This window comes from Balaenoptera physalus (assembly GCF_965194825.1).
Source record: "Balaenoptera physalus genome assembly, chromosome: 12".
Lineage (NCBI taxonomy): Eukaryota > Metazoa > Chordata > Mammalia > Artiodactyla > Balaenopteridae > Balaenoptera > Balaenoptera physalus.
In genome coordinates, this window is record NC_138897.1 from 88,475,756 (window position 1) to 88,501,298 (window position 25,543).

General features: G+C 38.2%; 1 protein-coding gene and 1 long non-coding RNA gene across 3 annotated transcripts in view; one reads left to right on the forward strand and one right to left on the reverse strand.

Annotated features, from left to right (window-relative positions):
- Window positions 1–25,543, forward strand: part of LOC309639532 — a 79,154-nt gene that overhangs the window by 39,941 nt on the left and 13,670 nt on the right. The window lies entirely within an intron of this gene.
- Window positions 1–25,543, reverse strand: part of ATP2A2 (ATPase sarcoplasmic/endoplasmic reticulum Ca2+ transporting 2) — a 62,595-nt gene that overhangs the window by 21,669 nt on the left and 15,383 nt on the right. For both annotated transcript variants that reach the window (XR_014251689.1, XM_082416770.1), the window contains exons 6-8: window positions 6,987–7,067; window positions 4,980–5,065; window positions 3,611–4,075 (exon numbers count right to left, since the gene is read on the reverse strand). Coding sequence is in view for 1 of the 2 variants with exons in the window: in XM_082416770.1 (XP_082272896.1) it covers window positions 3,611–4,075; window positions 4,980–5,065; window positions 6,987–7,067 (632 nt within the window). In the remaining variant the exon portion in view is untranslated. The remainder of the gene's footprint in view (window positions 1–3,610; window positions 4,076–4,979; window positions 5,066–6,986; window positions 7,068–25,543) is intronic.

Sequence of the window (25,543 nt, forward strand, 5' to 3'; positions counted from 1 at the left end):
CTGTGCTATTATCAAGGGCTCATGTTTTATGAAGTTGTGGCTTTTTGTCCTCTATAAAAGATAACCTTAGTTTTACTGCCCTATAGGATATTAACCAGTTTTTGTAATCTAACACACATCAATTCTATTCTAATATTGAGCACTTCCTCACATGGTCCTGTAACCAGTTTTACCATCTTACTGATTCTCCCTCATTGAATTAATGAGCCAAACAGAATCTTTGACATGTGTCCACTCAATATTTGTATGAGTTGTGTACCTTTTGGAAAATTACTTTGCCTTGTACAAAGTAGTAGTAGTTTTTTTGTGTGCGTGTGTCAATTTTATATTTAATTTATCCTTCCAGTTTTATTGAGATATAAGTGACATACAGCACTGTATAAGCTTAAGGTATACAGCACAATGATCTGACTTACGATCATCATGAAACGATTATCACAATAAGTTAAGTTTAATGAACATCGTCTAATATATACAAAATAAAAGTTTTCTCCTTGTGATGAGAATTCTTAAGATTTACTCTCTTGACAACTTTCATATATAACATACAGCAGTGCTAATTATATTTATCATGTTGTACATTACATTCCCTAAGACTTATTTATCCTATAACTGGAAGTTTGTACCTTTTGATCACCTTTATCCAATTCCTCCCCCTCCCACCCACACCCCCACCTCTGATAATCACAAATTTGATCTTTTTCTATGTTTGTTTTTGAAGTGTAATTGAACTAAAACTTCCTGGTGCATGGGATAGTGATGCGATATTTCTAAACATTTCAAAATGATCATCATGATAAGTCTAGTTCTCATCTGTCACCATACAAAGATATTACATTATTATTGACTGTGTTCCCTGCACTCTACATTTCATACCCATGACACACTTATTCTGTAACTGGAAGTTTGTACCTCAATTTCCCTCATCTGTTTCTCTCATCCCCCCCCCACCTCAAAGTTGTTTAAACAAAACCTAGGGAAATTGAATTACATGAAAGAACTTCATTAAGCTGTACCATTACATTATTTCTTTAGTTCTTATTTTGCTAAGGGAAGGTTTAAAGTTTTTAATTTTATCCCCAAGTGATGGTCAAAACAACCTAAGAGGGCTTCCCTGGTGGCGCAGTGGTTGAGAATCCGCCTGCCAGTGCAGGGAACACGGGTTTGAGCCCTGGTCCGGGAAGATCCCACATGCCGCGGAGCAACTAATCCGTGCGCCACAACTACTGAGCCTGCGAACCACAACTACTGAGCCCATGCTCCACAACAAGAGAAGCCACTGCTCGCTGCAACTAGAGAAAGCCCACGCACAGCAATGAAGACCCAATGCAGCCAAAGATAAATAAATATTTTAAAAAAACAAAAACAAAAAAACCCCCAAAACAACCTAAGAAAGGAAGGATGAACACAGAGAATGAAGCAAGTTAAAGGCAATTATTTACTTTCCAAGAAGAAAATATGTCTCATTCAATGTGTTAAGGAAGTACCAATTAGAATTTTATGTAGGCAGGTAACTAGCTGGTTTATAGAACTCTTCCTTTGAAGCTTATGTTAACATACATACACTTAGAGAGAGAAGAACAGGGAAATAAAGTAAGCATAGTCACCTAACACATTTACAGACTGCTTACAGTTATTTCCCCAGTACAAATATATCAGCCATGTAGATAACCTTTACTTCATGACATAGTTTTGGGAATTAAATGATTAATTCCTCTGAAGTGTAAGAAATTACCCTGGGCTCAGGCTACACATACAACCCAATTTGCTTAAAGCACATAAAAAGGTATCAAATTATAAATCAAAGGTTTTAAGATACAGCAATCCCACTCGTGGGCATATATCCAGAAATGATGAAAAGATATATGCACCCCAATGTTCATAGCAGCACTATTTACAATAGTCAAGACAGAGGGAGACTTCCCTGGTGGTGCAGTGGTTAAGAATCTGCCTGCCAATGAAGGGGACACGGGTTCGAGCCCTGGTCTGGGAAGATCCCACATGCCGTGGAGCAACTAAGCCCGTGTGCCACAACTACTGAGCCTGCGCTCTAGAACCTGCAAGCCACAACTACTGAGCCTGCGTGCTGCAACTACTGAAGCCCGTGCACCACAACAAGAGAAGCCACCGCAATAAGAAGCCTGCGTACTGCAACAAAGAGTAGTCCCCGCTCACCGCAACTAGAGAAAGTCCATGCACAGCAACGAAGACGCAACACAGCCAAAAAAAAAAAAAAAAAAAAGACATAGAGGGACTTCCCTGGTGGTCCAGTGGGTAGGACTCCACGCTCCCAATGCAGGGGGCCCAGGTTCAATCCCTGGTTGGGGAGCTGGATCCAGCATGCATGCCACAACTAAGAGTTTCCATGCTGCAACTAAGAGCCCGCATACAAAGAGGTCTGAATGCCGCAACTAAAAAAAGACCCTGCATGCTGCAGCTGAGGCCCAGCACAGCAAAGAAAGGAAGGGGGGGAGGGAGGCAGGGAGAGAGGGAGGGAGGGAGGAAGACATGGGAAGAAACCTAAGTGTCTGTCCATCGATAGATGAATGTATAAGGAGATGTGGTATATAGATATACAATGGAATATTACTCAGCCATAAAAAAGAATGAAAATAATGCCACTTGTTATATGTGGAATCTAAAAAAAGGGTACAAATGAACTTATTTACAAAACAGAAGCAGAGTTATGGATGTAGAAAACAAACTTATGGTTACCAGGGGATAAGCAGTGGGAGGGATAATATGGGAGATTGGGATTGACATACACATACTTCTATATATAAAATAGATCACTAATAAGAACCTGCTGTATAACACAGGGAACTCTACTCAATACTCTGTAATGGCCTATATGGGAAAAGAATCTAAAAAAAAAAGCAGGTATATGTATATATGTAACTGATTCACTTTGCTATACACCTGAAACTAACACAACATTGTAAATCCACTATACTCCAATAAAAATTTTTTAAAAAAAGGAAAGAAAATAATGCCACTTGCAGCAACATGGATGGACCTAGAGATTATCATACTAAGTGAAGTAAGTCAGAGAAAGACAAATATAATATCGCTTGTATGTGGAATCTTAAAAAAAAAAAAGATACAAATGAACTTATTTACAAAACAGAAATAGACCCACAGACATAGAAAACAAACTTATGGTTACCAAAGGAGAAAGGGGGGAGGGGGAGGGGGGAAGGGGGAGGAGGGATAAATTAGGAGTTTGGGATTAACATATACATGCTACTATATATAAAACAGATAACCAACAAGGACTTACTGTATAGCACAGGGAACTATACTCAATATTTTCTAATAACCATGTAAAAAAATAACTGAATCACTTTGCTGTATACCCGAAACTAACATAACACTGTAAACCAACTATACTTCAATAAAAATAAAATAAAAAAATAAATCACACAGGGAGCTCTACTTCACTTCGCTGTACAGTAGAAACTAACATAATATCGTAAAACAACTATACACCAATTAAAAAAAATAGTAATTAAAAAAATAATAAATCAAAGGTTTTGATGGCATGAAGGCATATTCTTAGGATGAATCAACAACCATAACCTGCAAAGATTCTGAAACTATTCCCACTTACCCTGCAGACTGACATCTGGTTCGTTGTCAGTGTACCAGTCTTGTCCGAGCAGATAACAGAAGTACAACCAAGGGTTTCCACGGAAGGCAGACTTCGAACAATGGCATTTTTCTTTGCCATTCTGCGAGTTCCAAGAGCCAGACAGGTGGTGATGACAGCAGGCAGACCTTCAGGAATGGCTGCTACAGCCAGGGCGACAGCAATTTTAAAGTAGTAAATAGCACCTCTGATCCAGGAGCCTCCATGAACTGGGTCATTGAAGTGTCCAATGTTTATGATCCAGACCGCAATGCATATAAGGGAGATGACTTTGGATAGCTGTTCCCCAAACTCATCTAGTTTCTGCTGGAGGGGTGTTCTCTCCTGTTCCGTGGCCACCATTTCATCCCGGATCTTGCCAATTTCAGTGTTGACTCCAGTTGCCACCACCACACCCATGGCTTTGCCGGCAGCAATGTTTGTACCCTAGGACAGAAGTAGAGAAATGGTTACAAGATTAACATCACACCCAATTTAAATACTGACGAGTAAACTCAGACTTGTGTGGATTTTCAAGAGCGCACCCAGATTCTCTCACCACATTCTACTGGGCCTTCCAGTGGCAATCAGCCATCTAACTTTGATGATGAGCAATACCTCACGCAGGCAGTGTGGTCCATCTCTCCCTCATTTGATTCTCCATGAAATTAGAATGGTACCTATTTGCCCCAGAGCCCTCTACACTGGCCCACCTGGAATCTCTATTCACAATACTGAGCCTGGCTTGCAGACTAGCTTTGGGCTGGGACAGCGCTTAACCCCTCTGTGTTCCTGACTTTTCATACTTCATACAGCTCTCAACCCTAAGCATTCTCCACCTCTGGCTCCAACAACTCAACCCCTCCTACTTCTATCACCCATAGTAAGAAGGGCAACCAGGACCATGGGCTGTCCTTGAGGACCTCCACCTTAGCACTAGTATTCAAAGATCAATACAATCAAGTGTAAGGTTCCCCCCACCCCATTTTAATTCCTAATGTTGGAAGAACAGAGGGCTTCATTATTTTCATTGTAGCTCTACTTTTTTACTTACTATGGGGTGGATAGATTCCCATGCTAACCCACAAAAGCCCACTACTTGAAATACCACTTTAAGTTCTAAACAAACGAAAACTATAAATTTCCCAACTTTCTGTTTCAAAAAAATTTCACAGAAAAATTGAAGTAGTACAATGAACATCCATCCATTTTCACCCAGACTTGCCAACTATTAACGGCTTCCCGCATTCGCCTTCTCTCTAAACACACACTGAACTACACACAGTTATCATCCACATCATTTTGAAAACATCCCTTTATAGGCTAAGTCTTTTCCAAACAAAGTACTCACAGAAAAGAGCATGTTCTTCTTATCTTGATTGACGGCCCGTGGGTCAGGGACGGGGTCAGTGTGCTTGATGACAGAGACAGATTCACCTAAGCAGGTTGTGATACAGAAGGTTTGTTTAGATCTGTGCAGTCTGCAACTAGAACCTTGGTACCCTCATCCACTCATGCCACTACCACTCTCAGGAAAAAGAAAAAAAGGCCCAATTCATTCAAAAGAACATAAACTAGTAAAATTCAGTAATAGAAACTAATTTCAAAGAAAAAAAATCAAAATAAAGGAATTTAATTTTGAAGTAAAATCCCAATTACCTTTATTTTCTTGAATAACTATACAAATTTAGTTCATTTTCAGGTATCATTTTATACTCTAATATTGTGAATGTAGATTTGTTGTATACATATATACACATACACTCTGATACTTAAGACGGTGAAAGTATATTTACTTTTAACAAAATGAACAAACTGTAGGTACAGTATATGAATACTGAGGATCATCCACTGGAAAGCCTGTTTTTGTTTTTGTTCAATAATGCCGAAGATGAGAAATGAAAACATTGTTCTAGAAATATTTGCACGCAGTAATCAGACCATTCTATTTCAATAAACCAAAATGAAAAACAGCAAGAGACTAAGAAGTGAGTCTACTAAGAAGCAGAAGTCTCCAAGAAGTAAGAGACTACTTCTTAGAACTTTCACAATGTCTGAATCTGGTTTCAACTTAACATCACTTATGAAATGCAGTTGATCCTTGAAAACCGCAGGAGTTAGGGGCACCAACCCTCTGCACAGAACTTATGGTTGGCCCTCCGTATATGCAATTCCTCTATATTTGCGGTTTTGCATCTGAGGATTCAACCAACTAGTATAGTGTAAGTACTGTAGTACTTACTATTGAAAAACATCCGCAGATAAGTGAACCCACACAATTCAAACCCATGTTGTTCAAGGGTTAACTGTATATAATGAGGGTGAAATATGGCCCTAGTTGTTAGGCCAAATTTCAGGTAGCAAATTTCACTCTAAAAATTTAACAAAAGAATCTGGTTCTTCAATCTAGCCTAAAACTAGAGTATGACTTTTAAACAAAAAAACAACATTCAAGAAACTCTACGGAAAGTTTTAAAATGGAAATTATTTTTGTAGGCACAATATGAGAATTTCATACATTCAACCCAATCAATTCCCTACCATTTTATGGCTTAATCTAGCTTCCAGGTTGTTGCTGCTAATGGGAGTTTTAGTAGATAAGCTATTCATAAAGAAACAATAAAAAACACAGAGCCCAGGTTACTCACATCCCTACTTCTATGACATGAGTTGCTTTTCAAAGCTAATAATCAGATAAATCTTTGAATTTTATATTTACTCTCTATTTAATTCAGGTTAGCATTGTGTTTAATCTTCTGACCACCTTACTTCCAGTTAATATGAACCCTCCACCCTAGACTGTGCCTGTATCAAACAAAAATGGGAAAATGTTCCAAACAATCCCAAATCTAAGTGTGCAAACTTTAGGTAGTAAACATTCACCATTTTGGAGGGTGCTAACTTTTGTTAATTGTACATCTGATTATTGCAAAGTATGTCAGATGTGAGATTAGCATTCCTGGAGTCTATATTTTTCCTGCTTGGAAAAAGAACACTAAGTAATTAATTCACTTTCCACAAAACAGAGAGACAACAACACTACTTCAAGCTTAAGAATATTACCTCTGCTACTGAAGGAATTTGTAACCTTTTAAAAAAATTTTAAAAGGTAAGTTTAAATCAAAACTAATTTTTAATAAAATTTAAAGATAAATAGGCCTTATGAGATGAAAGCCAATTGTTTTTAAATCATAGCTTTACCTCATGTATTGGCAAAAAGCCTAACTGATAAAGCATTAAGAAATAAATATCCTGGAGAGGATTAAGAGACAGTGAGGCAAGAAGTCAACTCAATTATTAGCATGGAATCTGAGGGAGCCTTCAGAAATTAAACAACCTCCCAATACATAATATTTACCTGTGAGAATTGACTGGTCAACTCTTAGAGTAGTAGATCTGATGGAAGTTAATCTTATATCAGCAGGAACTTTGTCACCAACTAATTGGGGAGAAAAAAAAGTCAGCTAAAATAAGCAACTTTTGCAATCATGTTACATAAAAACTGTCTCCAAATCAAACACAATTTTTAAAGGAAATAAATAGCCTGTATACAGCACAAATATATAAAAATCTGCTATAGGGAATTCCCTGGCAGTCCAGTGGTTAGGACTCCGAGCTCCCACTGCAGGGAGCACGGGTTTGATCCTGGGGAACTAAGATCCCGCAGGCCACATGGCATGGCAGGGAGGAAAAAAAAAAAAAAAAAAAAAAATCTGCTACAATAAGCAATATAATCAACTTATTCTCAGGGTCATAAAAACTCTTCCTGGATAGATACAAGATTTGAAGTACACAAGAAGAGAATAATGATGCTCGGGCAAACAGCTATAAGTACACATTATTTGCACACTTACACACACACACAGCATGGTGAAGGGGACTGAATTGTACAAGCCATGATTTATTCCACTAGGAAAGCCAAATTACCATGAACAGGAAACAAATGCCTCTATAAAAAGATGTTCAATTAATATCACTCATAAAAGAAAGGCAAGATAAAACTACACAGAGAGACCACTTTTAAACTATCAAATTGACAAAGGAGTTGAGAAAAATGCACCAAGTTTGAAAGGATGTATAGAAACAGGGCTTCTTATACAGGGTGACTGTAAGATGTGGAAAGTTTAGTTTTAATAAGCAAAAAAACAAACCAAAACAAACAAAACCAGAGGCACAAATCATTTAGAGGCAAGTGCATGAGCAGATATTAATGAAAACTCGGTGTTAGTGCACTGCTAACAAGGACAAACTGAATATAATGTCACTAAACATACCATGTAATGTTAGTAACCCATTTAGTATTCTTAATTCAACTACGCGTCCAGACTTTGTGACGACCCTATATATACTGCTGAGTACAAAGAAAAAAACTTACAAAATCTCTGGAGGGCAAACTGGCAATACATATCAAAATTGCAAAGCACAGGAGTTCCCTGGTGGTCCAGTGGTTGGGACTCCACGCTTTGCTTTCACTGCTGAGGGCGTGGGTTCGATTCCTGGTCGGGGACCTGGGATCCCCGCAAGCCGCATGGCGCGGCCAAAAAAAAAAAAAAAAAATGCAAAGCACAATCTTTTTATCCCATAAATTCCACTACAAAGAATTTATTCTACAGATATGCTTGCTGTATGTGGTTAGTTTTTTTTATCAGCAGTAGAAAAAAGAGACAACTCTATTCATACTAAAGTAAAAACTTCCTCTAAGACATACTATACATTAAGTGGGGAAAACACAAGTGTGAAGCATCATGTATATGGAGCTCCACTGGTACGAGAAAATACCTCTGGGAACGTGTAACAGACTTGTACCACTAGGGAGCAGGGCATGAGTGGCAGGAGACTTTTCACCTTATACCCTTTGGTACCTTTTGAAGTTTGAATTATCAGATAAATGAATAAACCTCTTGCATAACCTCTAGAAGATCTTTAAGTCAACTGAGTTTTCTTTTCTGGGCCAAAGAGTCCCTTTAACAGCTCTTAAACAGACCATGTCTTAGCCCCTTTCCTTGACGTATTTGAAGTAAATGCCACAACACAGACCCAGCAACAGATAAAGCCAGTATTTCACCTGCACCTTGAGAACAATGCCCAGTGTACTGTAGGTGTTCAAATATTGCTGGATGAGTATGCATCAGTACCAAAGCAACTGGACAGTAAAAAATAAGTATACAACAGCTTTCCCTGACTTTCTGAAAGGTACTACGGTGGTTTTAGAAGTCTTATGCAAGGACAGCTAAAAGTCAGAACAAATAAGCACAGTCCCCCCTACAACTGCATATGGTATTTTTAAGTTAAATCTTAATTTTAAAGACTTACCCTACTGTACTGAACTGTAACTGTCACTGGTTATACATAAACTGGCAAAACAGCCATTCTGTCCAAGAAGTAGGTTTATTTCATTTGCTAAACCTTTAATTTAGTTCTAATTTTTCTGTATCTCAGAGCTTTTAAATTCAGGGAAAGTATGGTATGCTTTTTGAGCTCTAGTTCATGAAACAATCCTGTAACCTAAGTAGGAAATGTGGTCACAAGGTGGCACAGAAAGAGACTGCCAATATATAATCAAGAGGCAAAGATCATCCCTGCATTTGACTGCAGGGACACATTAAGGTGAAATTCTTGCTGGAAATGCTTATGCAACAAACAGCAATATTCAGACTGAAGAAATGAGAACCTTTCATTTTAATATAATTCTGCTCATACTACAATAAAGTAACCATACCCTAAACTTTAGTGACCTTCAACACCTAAAATACCCCATGAAGATAAAACTTTAAAATCAATTTAGGGAATCCCCTGGGAGTCCAGTTGTTAGGACTACACACATTCACTGCCAAGGGCGCGGGTTCGATCCCTGGTTGGGGAATTAAGATCCTGCAAGCTGCACAGCATGGCCAAAAAATAAAATAAAATAAACTTAAAAAAAAAAAAAACAACACCTTTTTCTGTATTAGTTCTGTTTGTCATAGTAAAAAAAAAAAAAACTTTTTCTGTATTACTTCTGTTTGTCATAGTTAATTTTATCCCACATGACCCTGAACATGAAAAGAATGCAAGTTCAATGATGAGCATATGACCCTAAATGGAAAAATTACCTGAAAATGTTCCTTTAACGTCTGAAGCAATTTATGTCATGATCCTACAGGAGCGGAAAACTTCTAACATGGTATAGAGATCGCCACAATCTATAAGCATGTCTGCACTGTAACAACTGAACATAAACCAGCAATCTAAAAGCACAATGCCGGGAATTTCCTGGTGATCCAGTGGTTAGGACTCCTCGCTTCCACTGCAGGGGGCACAGGGTTCGATCCCTGGTCGGGGAACTAAGATCCCGCATGCCAAGTGGTACAGCCAAAAAAGAAAAAAAAAAGAGGAAAAAAAAAAAAGGCAGACGGTATCATTTTATACTGAAAGTTGAATCTCTTACTTCTTTTTAAACAATTTCATGTATTAGCCCTAGCTCATACTCTCATATACCTGGCCACAATTTAATTAAGGCCAGCAAATCTAATATTCAAATTGAGGACCCAAAAGTTATATCTTGCCATTTACTTTGCTGTGTTTCAGTGGAAGCTCAGAGGATTAAAAATGAATGAAAAATGTGTTTTTGAGGCAAAAAATACCAAGATTAAATTTCTTTCCTGGGTAACACAGTCAACGTATAAGCTACTAGTTTAAGGTGGGATTGATACTATATATGCAGCATTTAAAATTATATTTAAACTGGCACGACAAAGAAACCAGCTATTTTTCCCCCTATATGTCTGTCTTAAATATATGAAGGCTGTCTCTTTGCTGCACAAAAATTGTATTCATATACATTTAATTATTGGTTAAATATTCAAGAATGAGTCAAATGTCAAATGCTAATGGAGGGACTTCCCTGGTGGCGCAGTGGTTAAGAATCCACCTGCCAATGCAGGAGACATGGGTTCGAGCCCTGGTCCGGGAAGATCCCACATGCCGCGGAGCAACTAAGCCCATGCTCCACAACTACTGAGCCTGTCCTCTAGAGCCCGTGAGCCACAACTACTGAGCCTGCGTGCCACAACTACTAACGCCTGAGCACCTAGAGCCCGTGCTCCGCAACAAGAGAAGCCACCGCAATGAGAAGCCCGCGCACCTCAGTGAAGAGTAGCCCCCACTCGCCGCAACTAGAGAGCCTGCGTGCAGCAATGAAGACCCAATGCAGCCAAAAATAAATAAATAAGTTTAAAATGCTAGTGGAACAAGTGACTGGGAAGTCCTTAAAAACTGACCTCAAGCTCTTCTTCACTTTTCTTCCATCCTGTAACAGCCATTCTAAAATTAAGAGATGACCTGGGGGCCTTTTATAAACTACAGAATCTCAGGACCTGCTCTTCAAGAGTCTGGGGTCCAGGAATTCATATTTTAAAGAAATTCTCCAAGCACACTTATATTAATTAAAAAATTAATATAAGAAAAAAAAAAAGCTTAGTACCTGGTGTCACAGGTCCTGTGAAGGGCCTGTTTAGAATAGCCTTTACTATGTGCTGTTTCTCATGTGCCACGTATGCCACAGCTCTAGACCAAGAAGACCCTAAATCCCCCAACACTTGGGAAATGTACTACCTTAAAGTTTCACATTTAATTTGTTTCCATTATAAACCGATCTCTTTGTGGAAAGGTACTAAATAGCATAAATCCAAACTGGTTTTAAAAACCTGCCAAATTCTAGTATTCTCTTAGCTAGAAAGACCCTCCCTCACATCATCTTGACCAACCCAACTCATGTCCTCATTTTAGACAGGAAACTAAAGGTAGTAAGTAAAAGGAGTCTTGCCTAAGGAGCCTCAATTAATGAAAGACTTCCTTTATCTTACTGTATGACTCTGTGCTTTTTGTTTGTAGGAGTCAATTTAGGATTAAATCTGTTAGGAAGCTGGTTGTCTAAGGAAGTGAAAAATCCATGAAAGCAAAGATTCAATGAATACTTTTCCACTAAGACATAATTTTCCTTTGTCTGCAGGCTTCTGTGAATTCCAGACAAAGAGTTTTGTACATGAGGAGTAGGCAGCCTGTTCTGATGATCACATCCAGTGATATTTCCCTGATGGGGAATGTCAATGCCCTTAGGGCAAGTGGTAGTGGAAAATTCTTACTCTTGCCAAGGGGATGCTCTGCAATAATTTCCTCTGAAAGTTTTTTTGTCTCTTGAGTTCAGGCAGTGTAATAAAAGAATAAACTCTGTTATAAACTACCTTCTATTTGTTTAACATCTGACACTTCAAATTCAGCTCTTGGCTCCTTAAGTCTGTAGCTCTTTAAAACCTGCTATCACAGATTTCCACTCTGAACAAATTCTTCAATGTATACTTTATGCTAGGTTACCAAGAATGCAAGTAAAAGTCATTTAAAGGAAATTATTACTTGGCCACATTTTAGAATCGAATGAACACAAGCTTTCTTTACCTTAAAACCTAGGAAGGAGTTTTATAAAGCCAGGATACTTTAACATTGTTTATATCATTACGTCAAAAAGACTGATGGTTAAAATCAGCACTACTCAGAAAAAGCCTTTTTTGAATTAATTACATATAAGGAAAAAAATCTAGTTTATTGTGGCAAATTCTACCAGTTATTCAAATCTTTTTTTAAGAGAAAACTATACATAGGATCAGAAATTATCTCCTAAATACCACTATTGTTTCTGGGTTTAGATGGTTCTGAGGAAAAACAACCCACAATAGAATTAATTAACCTAAATTACTTAAACATTTAACTATGACTCAAATACTTTCACTCTTTGCAATTTGAGTCATAAATTTTGTAGTCAAGAAGAATGAATGAAATTATTCATTTGTGAAGCCCTACTTGCCTACTTAAAACTACTTCTAGGCCTCAGGGTGAGCATGGAAGGAACATTACAAACTGCCATACTTTATATCATATTTGTTCCCAGTCTGGTTTTTTGGATGTATTATCTATGATGAAATGAAACTCATCTTTTAAAAATGCAGATATATAATTCTTTTCTTTAAAACATTTCAAGAGCTTCTTCCTACTAGACTTTAAATAAAGTTTAGTGTCTTAACCATGGTTTTTAACACCCTCCATGACCCAATTGCTCTTACTTTTTATGACTCTCCCCTTCCCTCTAAGCTTCAAACACAATGCTCTTCAGTTCCTCAAAGTTCTGAGTCTTCACAAAAAGCAAGGGTTTCCTTGAACTTCCAAGATTAAGGGATACCAACCTAATAGGGAGCTGTCCTTTCCTAACACTCATCACATTACATATTTGATGTGTCTTCCCCACTAGACCCAAAAGCTCCAAGAAGGCAGTCATTTAGTCACCACTGATTTCCCAGGTCCTGGTATTGTGCTGGCACATAGTGGCTACCAAGTAAAATATATGTTAAGGAATGAAGTACCTGCACACACATTATTTTCTTTAAAAAACAAGCACCAGAAACTTATGATAATTATCAAGTTGAAGAATGTCACAAAGCTGGGAACAACGAAAAAATCAGGATCCAAACAGACCTTAGACTTGGTTGAGCTGAATGAGGTTTAACAGTGATTGCTGCTTAAAATTTAGACTAAAAACAAAATACATGTATGCTAGTGGAGGACTAGACGTAGTGGGGAAAGAGAAGCATGAAAAAGACTCACGGGTTTTAGCTGGTAGGGCAATTAAGATTGCCAAAGAAATGTCCTTATGTGTAAGAGTGGAGGATAAGGTCTAGAATATCAACCAGACTCCATTTACATTAACTGCATTCAAGTCTGGGCACCAAAAAAAGCCATCAAGATGGTAAAGGGTTTAAAAATAATTACATGAACAACAGAAAGAGCCAAGACTAACCTGAAAATAAAAATTTTAGGATACACCACACCATTAACACTTGAGACTCCCAGTTCTACCATGAACTGCCACATGCTTTTGGACAAGTTGCACGCTCTCAGAGTTTTAGTTGAGGTCTCCCCCCAGCTCTGAAAGGGAGACGAATTTATCTTCAACTACGTTAACAGGCCACCATAGGAAGAGGAATCAGACTTCTATGTGCCTCCAAAGCAAAAAACTAACGTATAAAACAGACAAGTATATTTTAGCTCCTTATAAAGGAACATTTTATAATAAAACTGGCGTAATATATAACTACCAATAAAAATGGCATGGCGGTTCCTAGGCAGGCAAGTTTCTAGCTACTAGAATGGAAGATAACTGGCTCATTAGATGCTGTGGAGGCAGCCCATCATTAGGCAAATTTAGAGTATACAATATCTGGGATACCAACATAAATTCCTCTTTATTACAAAAGTAAAGTATGCTTTTTACGAGGTGAAAACCCATCCCTCGCTCCCTTCATCCAAATATCTAGCTGTTAACAGTATTTATCAGATACCTTTCTCTATGGATAACACTTATTAAAACTTCATTAAAATAAAAATCACAAACCTCCTTTTACATTAGTATATACTTATCTGTCTCATTCTTTTTTAATGGCTACATAATAATAATACCTAAAGCTAAAGCAATAATCTCTAAAGCTAAATTTTGGAGAATGCTTATTCTATACCAAGCACTACTACAAGAGCTTTATGAGTTACTAACTCTTAATCTTCACAGTTCTAGGGAAGGTCTGATTATCTTCATTCCCTGTTTACAGATGAGGAAAATGAGGCACAAAAGGCTAACTTGCTCAAGGTCACAGGTATTTCACAGCCAAACTGTGGATGGACGAAATTAATCAGTCACCATTTTCATAGCCATCTAGGTGTTTCCAATTTTCCTATTACAATGTTATATAGAGAACATCTTTGTGCACTTAGATTACTTCTGGAGAAAAGATTCACAGAAACAGAATTTTCCTACAAATGTATACTTCCACCAAATTTATTTTCTTGCCATTTCCCCATACTCTCAATCTTGTATTCTTCTGACCACTGTTAACACCAAACACTTTATTTTTTTAAATTCTTTTATCATCTTCAAAACAAAAGTTGTTTTATATTTTTACATAGTCAAATCTGGTGATCTTGGTGGTTTTGTGTCACACTTAGGAAATGTGCTCCCTATACCATGTCTTTCTTCTAATTTTCCCCAAATCTTAATCACACTGATAAGGATTGGAAAGGTTGGCACTTATTGGTACTGTGACTATCACTGAGTCACAGGGAGAGGGGAGAAGGGGAGGAGATGATTACAGGAAATGAGGAAATGCCAGCCCCATGAAATTCAGGTCAGCCTTCAAGATCAACTGGTCCATCATGATCTGATGACTGGGGAGATCTTTCTGAGTTCTTCATTTCTCATAGTTCTTAACGTCTTAGCTACTCTCAAAGTGATGAATAAAGGGCTCTAGGTCTCAAAACCCTCTGCTTCTAATACATCCACGCTGATTTCTTTCTTTCTTTCTTTTTTCCCACGCTGATTTCTGTTTTAGACTATTTGCTGTTCTGCTTATATACAAGTTCTTAAGATTAAGAACTTATATCTCTACGCAAAGAGATGTAACTTACGGGAACAACTGAAATAATGATTTCTACTGTTATTTGGTTACAGATGGCTTAGATCTACATCTCTAACTAGCCTTGTTCTCCCATCCTTCTTGTTGTGAAACAACTGCATATGGGGGAAAAGGCAAAAGACAAACCTTATTTGGTCATGTATCTTTGCTTCTATTTCTCTGAGCTATGTTTAATCATTCGAGGAACAGGTGAAAACGGTTTATTCTAACAATATTCCAACACTATGTAAACTGCTTAATCAGACAATATTTTACTAACTACACTGTTTAACTGTAATCGACTTTTCCCATTTTATTGAGATATAAACCAGCTTGTAACACTGTAAGTTTAGGGTGTAAAACATCTGATATACACATACAATGTGAAATTACTACAATCAGTTAATATCCATCACCTCAGTTACAATTTTTTCCTTATGATGAGAACTTAAGATCTATTCTTAGCAACTTTCAAATATGCACTTCAGTTTTGTTACCTACAGTCATCATGCTGTACATTACATTCCCAGAACACATTTGTCTTAAAACTGGAATTTGTACCTTCTGACCACCTTCACCCAATTCCCCCACTCCCCGTCCCTGGCAACCACCAATCTGATATACGTTTCTATGAGTTTGCTTTCTTAAAGATTTACATGTAAGTGAGATCATACTGTACTTGCCTTTCTCTGACTTATTTCACTTAAGATCCATCCATGTTGTTGCAAACAGCAGGATTTCCTTCATTTTTATGGCTGAATAATATTCTAGAGAGTGTGTGTACACATCACATTTTCTTTATCCATTTATCCATCGATGGATACTTAGGTTTTTACCATGTTTTGCCTATTATACACAAATGCTGCAATGAACGTAAGGGTGCAGACCTCTTAAGGAGAGTGATTTCATGTCTTTTGAATATATACCCCAGAAGTGGAATTGCTGGATCATATAGTATATAGCCATACCTTGGGGACACGGTGGGTTCAATTCCAGACAATCACAAAAGCAAATACTGCAATAAAGCGAGCCACATGGAAGATTTTACACTATACTGTAGTCTATTAAGCGTGCAATAGCATTGTCTAAAAAAAAATGTACATACATTAATTTAAAGACTTAATCACCTAAAAAAAAAGCTAATCACCTGAGCCCTCAGTGAGTCAATCTTTTTGCAATAGTAACATCAAAGATCACAGATCATAAAAATATAATAATAAAAACTTGAAATATTTGCAAAAAATGCAGTATCTGCAAAGCACAATAAAGAGAAGCACAGTAAAACTGGGTATGCTTGTAACTTCATTTTTTAAAACCAAATAGCTAGAATCTTGGGGTGGATTTCTAGGGAGAAGGGCAAAAGAATCCCCTGAAATTGCATACAAGATTTTGAATACGTGTATTTGGGGAAAGAGTCCACAGATTTCATTAATTTTTAGAGGACCTGTGATCTAGAAATGATTAAGAACTACTGCTGTAGACTTCCCTGGTGGCGCAGTGGTTAAGAATCTGCCTGCCAATGCAGGGGACACAGGTTCCAGCCCTGGTCCAGGAAGATCCCACATGCCGCAGAGCAACTAAGCCCGTGTGCCACAACTACTGAGCCTGCGTGCCAAAACTACTGAAGCCCGTGCGCCCTAGAGCCTGTGCTCTGCAACAAGAGAAGCCACCACAATGAGAAGCCCACGCACTGCAACAAAGGGTAGCCCCTGCTCACCACAACTAGAGAAAAGCCCGCGCCCAGCAATGAAGACCCAACGCAGGCAAAAAAAAAAAAATCATACTAAAAACAGCCCTTGAAGGACATCCCTGGTGGCAGAGTGGATAAGACTCCGCGCTCCCAATGCAGGGGGCCTGGGTCTGATCCCTAGTCAGGGAACTAGATCCCACATGCATGCCGCAACTAAGAGTTTGCATATCACAACCAAGGAACCCACCTGCTGCAACTAAGACCTGGCACAACCTAAGTAAACAACAACAACAAAATAATAAAAATAAATATAAAAACAGCCCTTGAGCCAAGGATGATTTTCATTTTTAAAGTCTTTTTTTAAAAAAAAAATTTATTTTTCCCTACAGAGACTGTTTGGGACCACAAAAGCCAAAATATTTACTAGGTAGCTCCGTTAAAAAAAGTTTGCCAACCCCTCTGCTCTACAGCACAGAATTAACTTTTCTGATATTTGTGTTAGGGAGCTCAACAGGTATGGATTAAGTGTTTGCTGCCTGTTCAGTCAGGCTTCTCCAATCCTTTTTTCTAAAAGCAAAAGAAAAAAAGGCTCATGGCCCCAGCTAAAAAAATAAGGCTACATTATCTGAATCATACATCTTTTTAGCCAGTAAGCTCCTTAGGAGGCTACTCCAATTACCCAGTTCTGTAGAGGTTAGGTTAATTTACTTTGTCCAGTGTCATATGGAATTAGGATAATAACACAGGTTCTTATATGAATCAGTCATCTTTCTATTTTACAACTTTATCTTTTCTTTTCCTCAAATGCTTGGAAATGCCACTTCATACATGTTACTAAATTTCATTACTGCAAGCTATCAAAAGTGAAACTTTTCTTCCCTTAAATAGTTACCAAGTTTAAGAATTATTATTTTCATTTAAAAAATCCTGAAATTGCTGGCACTACTGCTGAATATTTATTCTTCATTTTAGGAAATATAAAATCAACTTCTCCAGAACCTAAATAAAGCAAATGCAGTTTTATGTTGAGACTCATTTCTATCACCTACATAATCTTAAAATATGATTCACTCCAGAGTATACTACAGGACAGAAGTCATCTGAGGATATTTATGTCCTTGCACTAGTCATCAACTCTGGGTTACCAAGATACAAGAAGTTTGTTTTAAACAACTCTGAAGGGACTTCCCTGGTGACGCAGTGGTTAAGCATCCGCCTGCTAATGCAGGAGACACGGGTTCGAGCCCTTGTCCCGGTAAGATCCCACGTGCCGCGGAGCAACTAAGCCCGTGCGCCACAACTACTGAGCCTGCACTCTAGAGCCCACAGGCCACAACTACTGAAGCCTGTGCTCCTAGAGCCCATGCTCTGCAACAAGAAAAGCCACCACAATGAGAAGCCCACGCACCACAACAAATAGTAACCCCTGCTCACCGCAACTAGAGAAAGCCCGCGCACAGCAACAAAGACCCAACACACGCAAAAATAAAGATCAATCAATCAATCAATCAGTAAATAAAAAATCTGAAAACAGTCGCCTTGAGAACTCAGTAATACCCCTCCCGTGCAAATACTGAAACCTCCCCAAATTCTAAAGTTAAAGACTTTCAGGACTATCATAGCTCGATTCACCTTGATAATATTGGCAGATAATACAGAACGCTTAAACACTGATGTTCATTTCTCATAAAATTATACCTGATTTTATTACTTTTGGTTTCCATCCATCAGAGAAATATTTTCCTGGCATTAAGATAATACAAAATTATTGTGGCTTCAGAAGATGAACACATGGGTAACTGTCTCCATATTTTTACTTGCCAAATCAATTTTATTTGGTTCCTGTATTGTAGATAGTTAGAAGTATACGTATGGTTTTGCTATGCATGCTTACACAATGTCTTCTTGGAAAGGTTATTAGTTGGTATAGCAACATCTAAAATATAACTCCCTTAAACCCCCTCCATCTCCCCCTCAAAAAGCCACCCAGTCTAGCCTTCAGGAAGTTCAGCAGAACCATCCTACCAGATGTCTTCCAGAAGCTAGCAAAAAGAAGTTTATCATCTGAAGTTAGGAGATGATTCTTACACCCAAACAATGACTACAAAAAGGTCTCTTTCTTTCGGCAAATATCAAAAAAGCAACTCCATACTCACTTACATCTTCAAAACAGTTCAAAGTATTCTCCAGTTTTTCAATTCACCAGAAAGAACCCTCTCACACTCAATTTCATAATTTAAATAACAGTAAAAAAGTTACCATGTCTAAGAGCACAATTCATGCCATTTATCCCTTCAGGCCATGTAGAGAGTAAGACTTTGACAAGAAATAATTTAGATCTACATTTAGAACTGAAGTTCATTTCTACAGTTTTACAGAACTGAATTATTGGGCTAAATGCCAAATTGCAGGGTCAACTAGATTATTAATCCTAATAAAAGTAGAAGTTAAAAAGCCTCAACATGTATAGTCTTAAAAGTCTGAATAAAATAAATACCTATTTATCTGGCCCAGGTCAAGCAGTCACAATATGTTTCCCCAAAATGTTCCATATAATTCACTTAAATGCCTTAGGATTACATGTTTCCCAGTTCAGTGACCCACTGGAACTAGTAATCTAGCAAAACTACCATTTCTAATTTGGATCTAAATACATAACCACCACGAAAAGTCACCAGAACAGACCAAACAAGAGTATATTGACAACCTAAAAATTAAAATTGTGATCAGGCATCCTCGACATGATAAAGGGCATCTATAAAAACCCATAGCTAACATCATACTTCATGGTAAAAGACTGAATACTTTTCCCCTACGATCAGGAACAAGACAAGGATGTCTACTCTTGCCACTTCTTTTCAACATTCTACTGGAGAGTCTAGCCAGGGTAATTAGACAAGAAAAAGAAAAGGCATCCAGGCTGAAAAGACATAAAAATATTTGTTTTCAGATGACATGGTCTTATATAGAGAAAATCTTAAGGAACCCCTGAAAAACTATTAAAATAAAAGTCTACCAAGACTGCAAGGTACAATATCAATACACAAAAATCAACTGTATTTCTATACACTAGCAAAGAACAATCTGAAAATGAAATTAAGAAAACAATTCCAATTACAAATAGCTCCCCCACAAAAAACAAACAAAAAACGATAAAATACTTAGGAATAAACTTAACAAAAGTAGTACAAGACTTGAACACTGAAAACAGTGTTAAAAGAAACGAGACTTAAATAAATATAAAGACACCCCATGGTCATGGATCAGAAGATTTAATATTACTGTGATGTTTATATTCCCCAAACTGAGCTACAGAGTCAACATTATTCTTATCAAAATCTATGCAGGGTTTTGGGGCAGAAATTAACAAGCTAAACTTAAAATGTATATGGAAATGCAAGGGACTCAGAATACCCAAAATAATCTAGAAAAACAACAAAGCCAGGGGACTCAAATTTAGTGATTTCAAAACTTACTACAAAGCTACAGTAATCAAGACAGTGTGGTGGGGCTTCCCTGGTGGCGCAGTGGTTGAGAATCTGCCTGCCAATGCAGGGGACACGGGTTCGAGCCCTGGTCTGGGAGGATCCCACATGCCGCGGAGCAACTAGGCCCGTGAGCCACAATTACTGAGCCTGCGCGTCTGGAGCCTGTGCTCCGCAACAAGAGAGGCCGCGACGGTGAGAGGCCCGCGCACCTCAATGAAGAGTGGTCCCCACTTGCCGCAACTAGAGAAAGCCCTCGCACAGAAACGAAGACCAAACACAGCCATAAATAAATAAATAAATTAAAAAAAAAAAAAAAAAAAGACAGTGTGGTACTGGCATGAGGACAGACATACAGGTCAATGGAATAATAGTCAATTTGCAGTGGAAAATGAAGTCAATTGATTTTTGACAAGGGTCAGGACAACTCAATGAAGAAGTCTTTTCAACAAATGGTGCTGATACTACTGGATATCCAAATGCAAAAAAATCAAGTTGGACACCTACCTCACACCATATACAAAATCTTGGTGACATGAGATCATAGAATAGCTTCTTAGATATGACACCAAAAGCACAAGCAATGAAAGAAAAAAAAAGACAAATAGGACTCTATCAAATTAAAAACTTTTATGCTACAAAGGACACCGTCAAGTAAAAAAGAAACCTACAGAACGGGAAAAAAATTTTTCAAACCCTATCTGATAAGCCAGGATATATAAAGAACTCTTACAACTCAACATTAAAAAGACAACCCAACTAAACCCAATGGATTTAGACAGTTCTCAAAGATGACATACTAATTGAAAATAAGCACATGAAAAGATGCTCAATATCATTAGGAAATTAGGGAAGTACAAATTAAAATGACAATGAGATAACACTTCATGGCTAAAATTAAAAAAGACAAGTGTTGATGAGGAGATGGAGAAACTGGAACCTATATACATTGCTGGTGGAAGGTAAAATGATGCAATTACTTTGGAAAACAGTTGGGAAGTTCCTCAAAATGTTAAACTTTGAGTCACCATAAGCTCCAGCAATTCCATGTCTAGGTATATAGCTAAGAGTGAAAGCATATGCTCACACAAAAATTATACTTGAATGTTCACAGCAGCATAATAGCCAGAAAGGGGAAAACCACTCAAATACCCATGAACTGATGAATGAATAAACAAAATGTGGCACACCTAAACAATGGAATATTAGAGCCATAAAGAATACAGTATACACATGAATGAACTATATGATACATGCTACAACATAAATGAATCCTGAGAACAATATACTAAGTGAAAGAAGCCAGTCTAAAAAGGGCATTTATTGTATGATTCCATTTATATGCAATATCCAGAATAAGCAAATCCCTAAAAACAAATTGTGGTTGCCAGGGACTGGGGAAAGACGGGCAGAGGAAGTGATTGCTAATGGGTATAGGGTTTTCTTTTTGGAGGAAGATGTTCTGAAATTAGATAGTGGTAATGACTGTAGAACTCTGAAAACCACTTTAATTACACACTTTAAAGGAGTGAATGTTATGGCATGTGAATTATATCTCAATAAAGCTGTTTTTAAAAAATTGTAAACTAGGCCTCCAACAAATTGATATATGAAATATGTATACATTTACTAAGGATACTGTATATTCTCTAGCAAATTAACTACAGTTGAAGATAGAAGCAATAAACCACAAAGACTCAGTTTCAGTTGTAAAATATGACTAACAGTATGCACCCCAGAGTGGTTGATGGTTAAAAACCAAGCACTGGCAAGTTTATCACTGTATCTGGCACACACTTTAAGCTTCATTATTACTGAACTTATGCATAGAGACTTAAAATTATCTATTCTGCACAGAAGCTGCACAATAAGCAGGTTTACATTAGCTAAACCTACTCCATACTTCTGATTTCAAGTTTCATTTATTACTCACTGAGAGCTTGTTACATGCTCAGCAAGAAGATTACAATGATCAGTGTGACACACTTCTGCCCTTAAGGTGCTCGTTGCCTAGTAGTATGACAACAGTGTTTAATAAAATGTTCATATCTATCTAAAACTAGTTGCTCATATCTATCTAAAACTAGTTACCACCTCTGTTCAGCATCCCTCAGAATGGTCAAAATTCAAAAAAGAGTAGTATACGAGAGCCCAATGTCCAAGCATTGCATATACTTTTAGCAATTAGTATACAGTGGGGGAAGAGTTGGAGGAAAAAAGTGTTAACTATCAGGACCTGTTAGACTCCTCACAAAGGATTCAAAAACAGGTGAAATCGGAATAGGGATGAGTATGTGTACTGCTTAGAACAGTTACTATTGGTAATAAGTAGATTCACCTAAGATGAGGGATTTAAACTCATGTTTTAATATATATTTTTTGAATATTAAAAGAAAGGCAGTGGGGCTTCCCTGGTGGCGCAGTGGTTGGGAATCCGCCTGCCAATGTAGGTGACATGGGTTCGGTCCCTGGTCCAAGGGATCCCACATGCCACGGAGCAACTAAGCCCATGCTCCACAACGACTGAGCCTGTGCTCTAGAGCCCGTGAGCCACAACTACTGAAGGCAGTGAGCCACGACTACTGAAGCCCGAGCTCCGCGGTGGGAGAAGCCACCACAATGAGAAGCCCGTGCACAGCAACAAAGACCCAATGCAGCAATCAATCAATCAATTAAAAAAAAAAAAAGGCAGTGGTTGCCAGGATCTAGAGGAAGGGAGGTAAAGAGAAATTACTGTTCAATGGCAACAGAGTTTCAGTCTAGGAAGATGAAAAAGTTCTGGAGATGAATAGTGGTGACAGCTGCACAATGATGTGAATATACTTAATGCCACAGAACTGCATACTGAAAAATGGTTAAAATGGTAAGCTTTGTACTATGTATATTTTACCCCAATATAAAAAAATAAAAATAGGGATACTATTCCTGTGTCACACATACTATGGATCAATCATCATCTGTCCTTCCTAAACTATCAAATGCGACATATAAAACACTACATAGGGCTTCCCTGGTGGTGCAGTGGTTAAGAATCTGCCTGCCAATGCAAGGGACACAGGTTCGAGCCCTGGTCCAGGAAGATCCCACATGCCGCAGAGCAACTAAGCCCGTGCGCCACAACTACTGAGCCTGCGCTCTAGAGCTCGCAAGCCACAACTACTGAAGCCCGCGTGCCTAGAGCCCGTGCTCTGCAACAAGTAGAAGCCACCGCAATGAGGCCCCGCGCACCACAATGAAGAGTAGCCCCCACTCGCCACAACTAGGAAAATCCTATGCACAGCAATGAAGACCCAATGCAGCCAAAAATAAATAAAACAAAAGAAATAATTTTTTAAAAAAATTAAGAAATGCTTAAAAAAACAAACCAGAAAAACACTATATAGGGACTGCCCTGGTGGCGCAGTAGTTAAGAATCCGCCTGCCAATGCAGGGGACATGGGTTCGAGCCCTGGTCCGAGAAGATCCCACGAGCCACAGAGCAACTAAGCCTGTGCGCCACAACTACTGAGCCTGCACTCTAGAGCCCGCGCACCTAGAGCCTGTGCTCTGCAACAAGAAGCCCGCGCACTGCAATGAAGAGTAGCCCCCGCTAGCCACAACTAGAGAAAGCCTGGGCGTAGCAACAAAGACCCAACGCAGCCAAAAAAAAAAAAGAGGCCCGTATGGCTAGAGCATAGGGAGTTGCATAAGATGAAATCACAGAAGCAAGCCGGAGCTATACAATGCAAGGTCATTTAGGGTCAAAGAAAAAAATTTGTATTTCTGGTGCAAGAGAGAAGCCACTGAAGTGTTTTAGCAAGTGAATAAACATGACCTTTAGGAAACCCTGGCTTCTGTGTGGAAAGAAAACAGTAAAGGAAGGCAGAGCCTCGTTAGGACACAATGACAATGTCAGTGTGAGGTGATGGTGGGACTGGTGTGGTGACTGAGGAAAAAGTAGTCAACAAATTTGGGTGTGTTTTGGAGACAGAATCAACTGGTCTTAGAGACAGAATAAGAGGGGAAAGAATCAAGATGATTCCCAAGTTTCTCTCAGTTAACTAGGTGGTAAGAGTGACTTACTGAGATAGGAAAGACTGGAGAGAACCAGAATTCAGAGAAAAAGAGAAACCAAAACCACCCCCATTGAAGAGAAGCTGGTCTTAGTTTATTCCTTCAAAAGGGAAGATGGTGCTTTGAGGATCAAGGTTACAGTTTCCTCTGACGCTGTAAACCACTGCCATCTACTGATGCAAACCAAGGATAAACACTTTGGGGGTGATTTCTCTAAGTTTTCAGATAGATTGAATATACTGAAATAGCTTAACTAGCACAAAAAATTCTTACGATATCTTAATTTGACAGGCTGAAAGTATATTACCAGACTAAGCTGGAGAACTGGAAAACATACAAAGTCAAAAATGAATCTTGTGCAATATTTAGGTGATCTGCAAGTGCACTGACCACATATATATTTGTGGAAAGACAAACTATCTTCCTCTAATGTTTCCTTCCTCAGTTACTAGCACCGTCACCACTCGGGCACCTGAACTAGATATCCTGCCAGTATCTTTGATTCCACACCCTACTTCACATCCACCCCAATATCTATTAAGTTATCAAAACCTGTTGCTTGGCACCTAAACCTGAGGCTCACTTTTCAAACTATACATGGCTGTAATTCCTTGCCCAAGGGAGATTCAGAGTTAATACTTTGGGTTGAGACCTGGTAAAAACTTTTAAGGAGGGTCCCCAGATAATTCTGATGTGCACCCTTGCTTTAAAACTCCTACTTATAAACTCAAAATCTTCCCCTCATTATTCTTAATGCTACAGCCTTTGTTATTGTTTGCTCTCATTAGCTCTTACCTATCTCCAGCCTTCCCATTCTGACCTACTTCCTACATCACCACCAGAATTCCCTCTGTAAGTCATATTTTTGCTGTAAAATCCATGGTGACAAATGGTTAAATCTAAATAAGGTCTACAGATTAAAAAACTGATATAATACTGTTATCTTTCAGTAGTTAATTGGAATCATATTAAAAGAATGCTCTAACTTTTATAAAATAAACACTCAAGTATTTAGGAGTAAAGACGCATCATTTCTGCAACTTACTCTCAAATAGTTCAGACAAAAATGTGTGAATGTATAGACACAGACTGAAAGAGGATAATGCACATGTGACAACAAACATTTGGAGAATCTGAGTAAAAGCTAAATGGGAACTCTTACTATAAGTCTTGCAACTTTTAAGTCTGAAATTATGTCAAAATTAAGTTTAAAAAA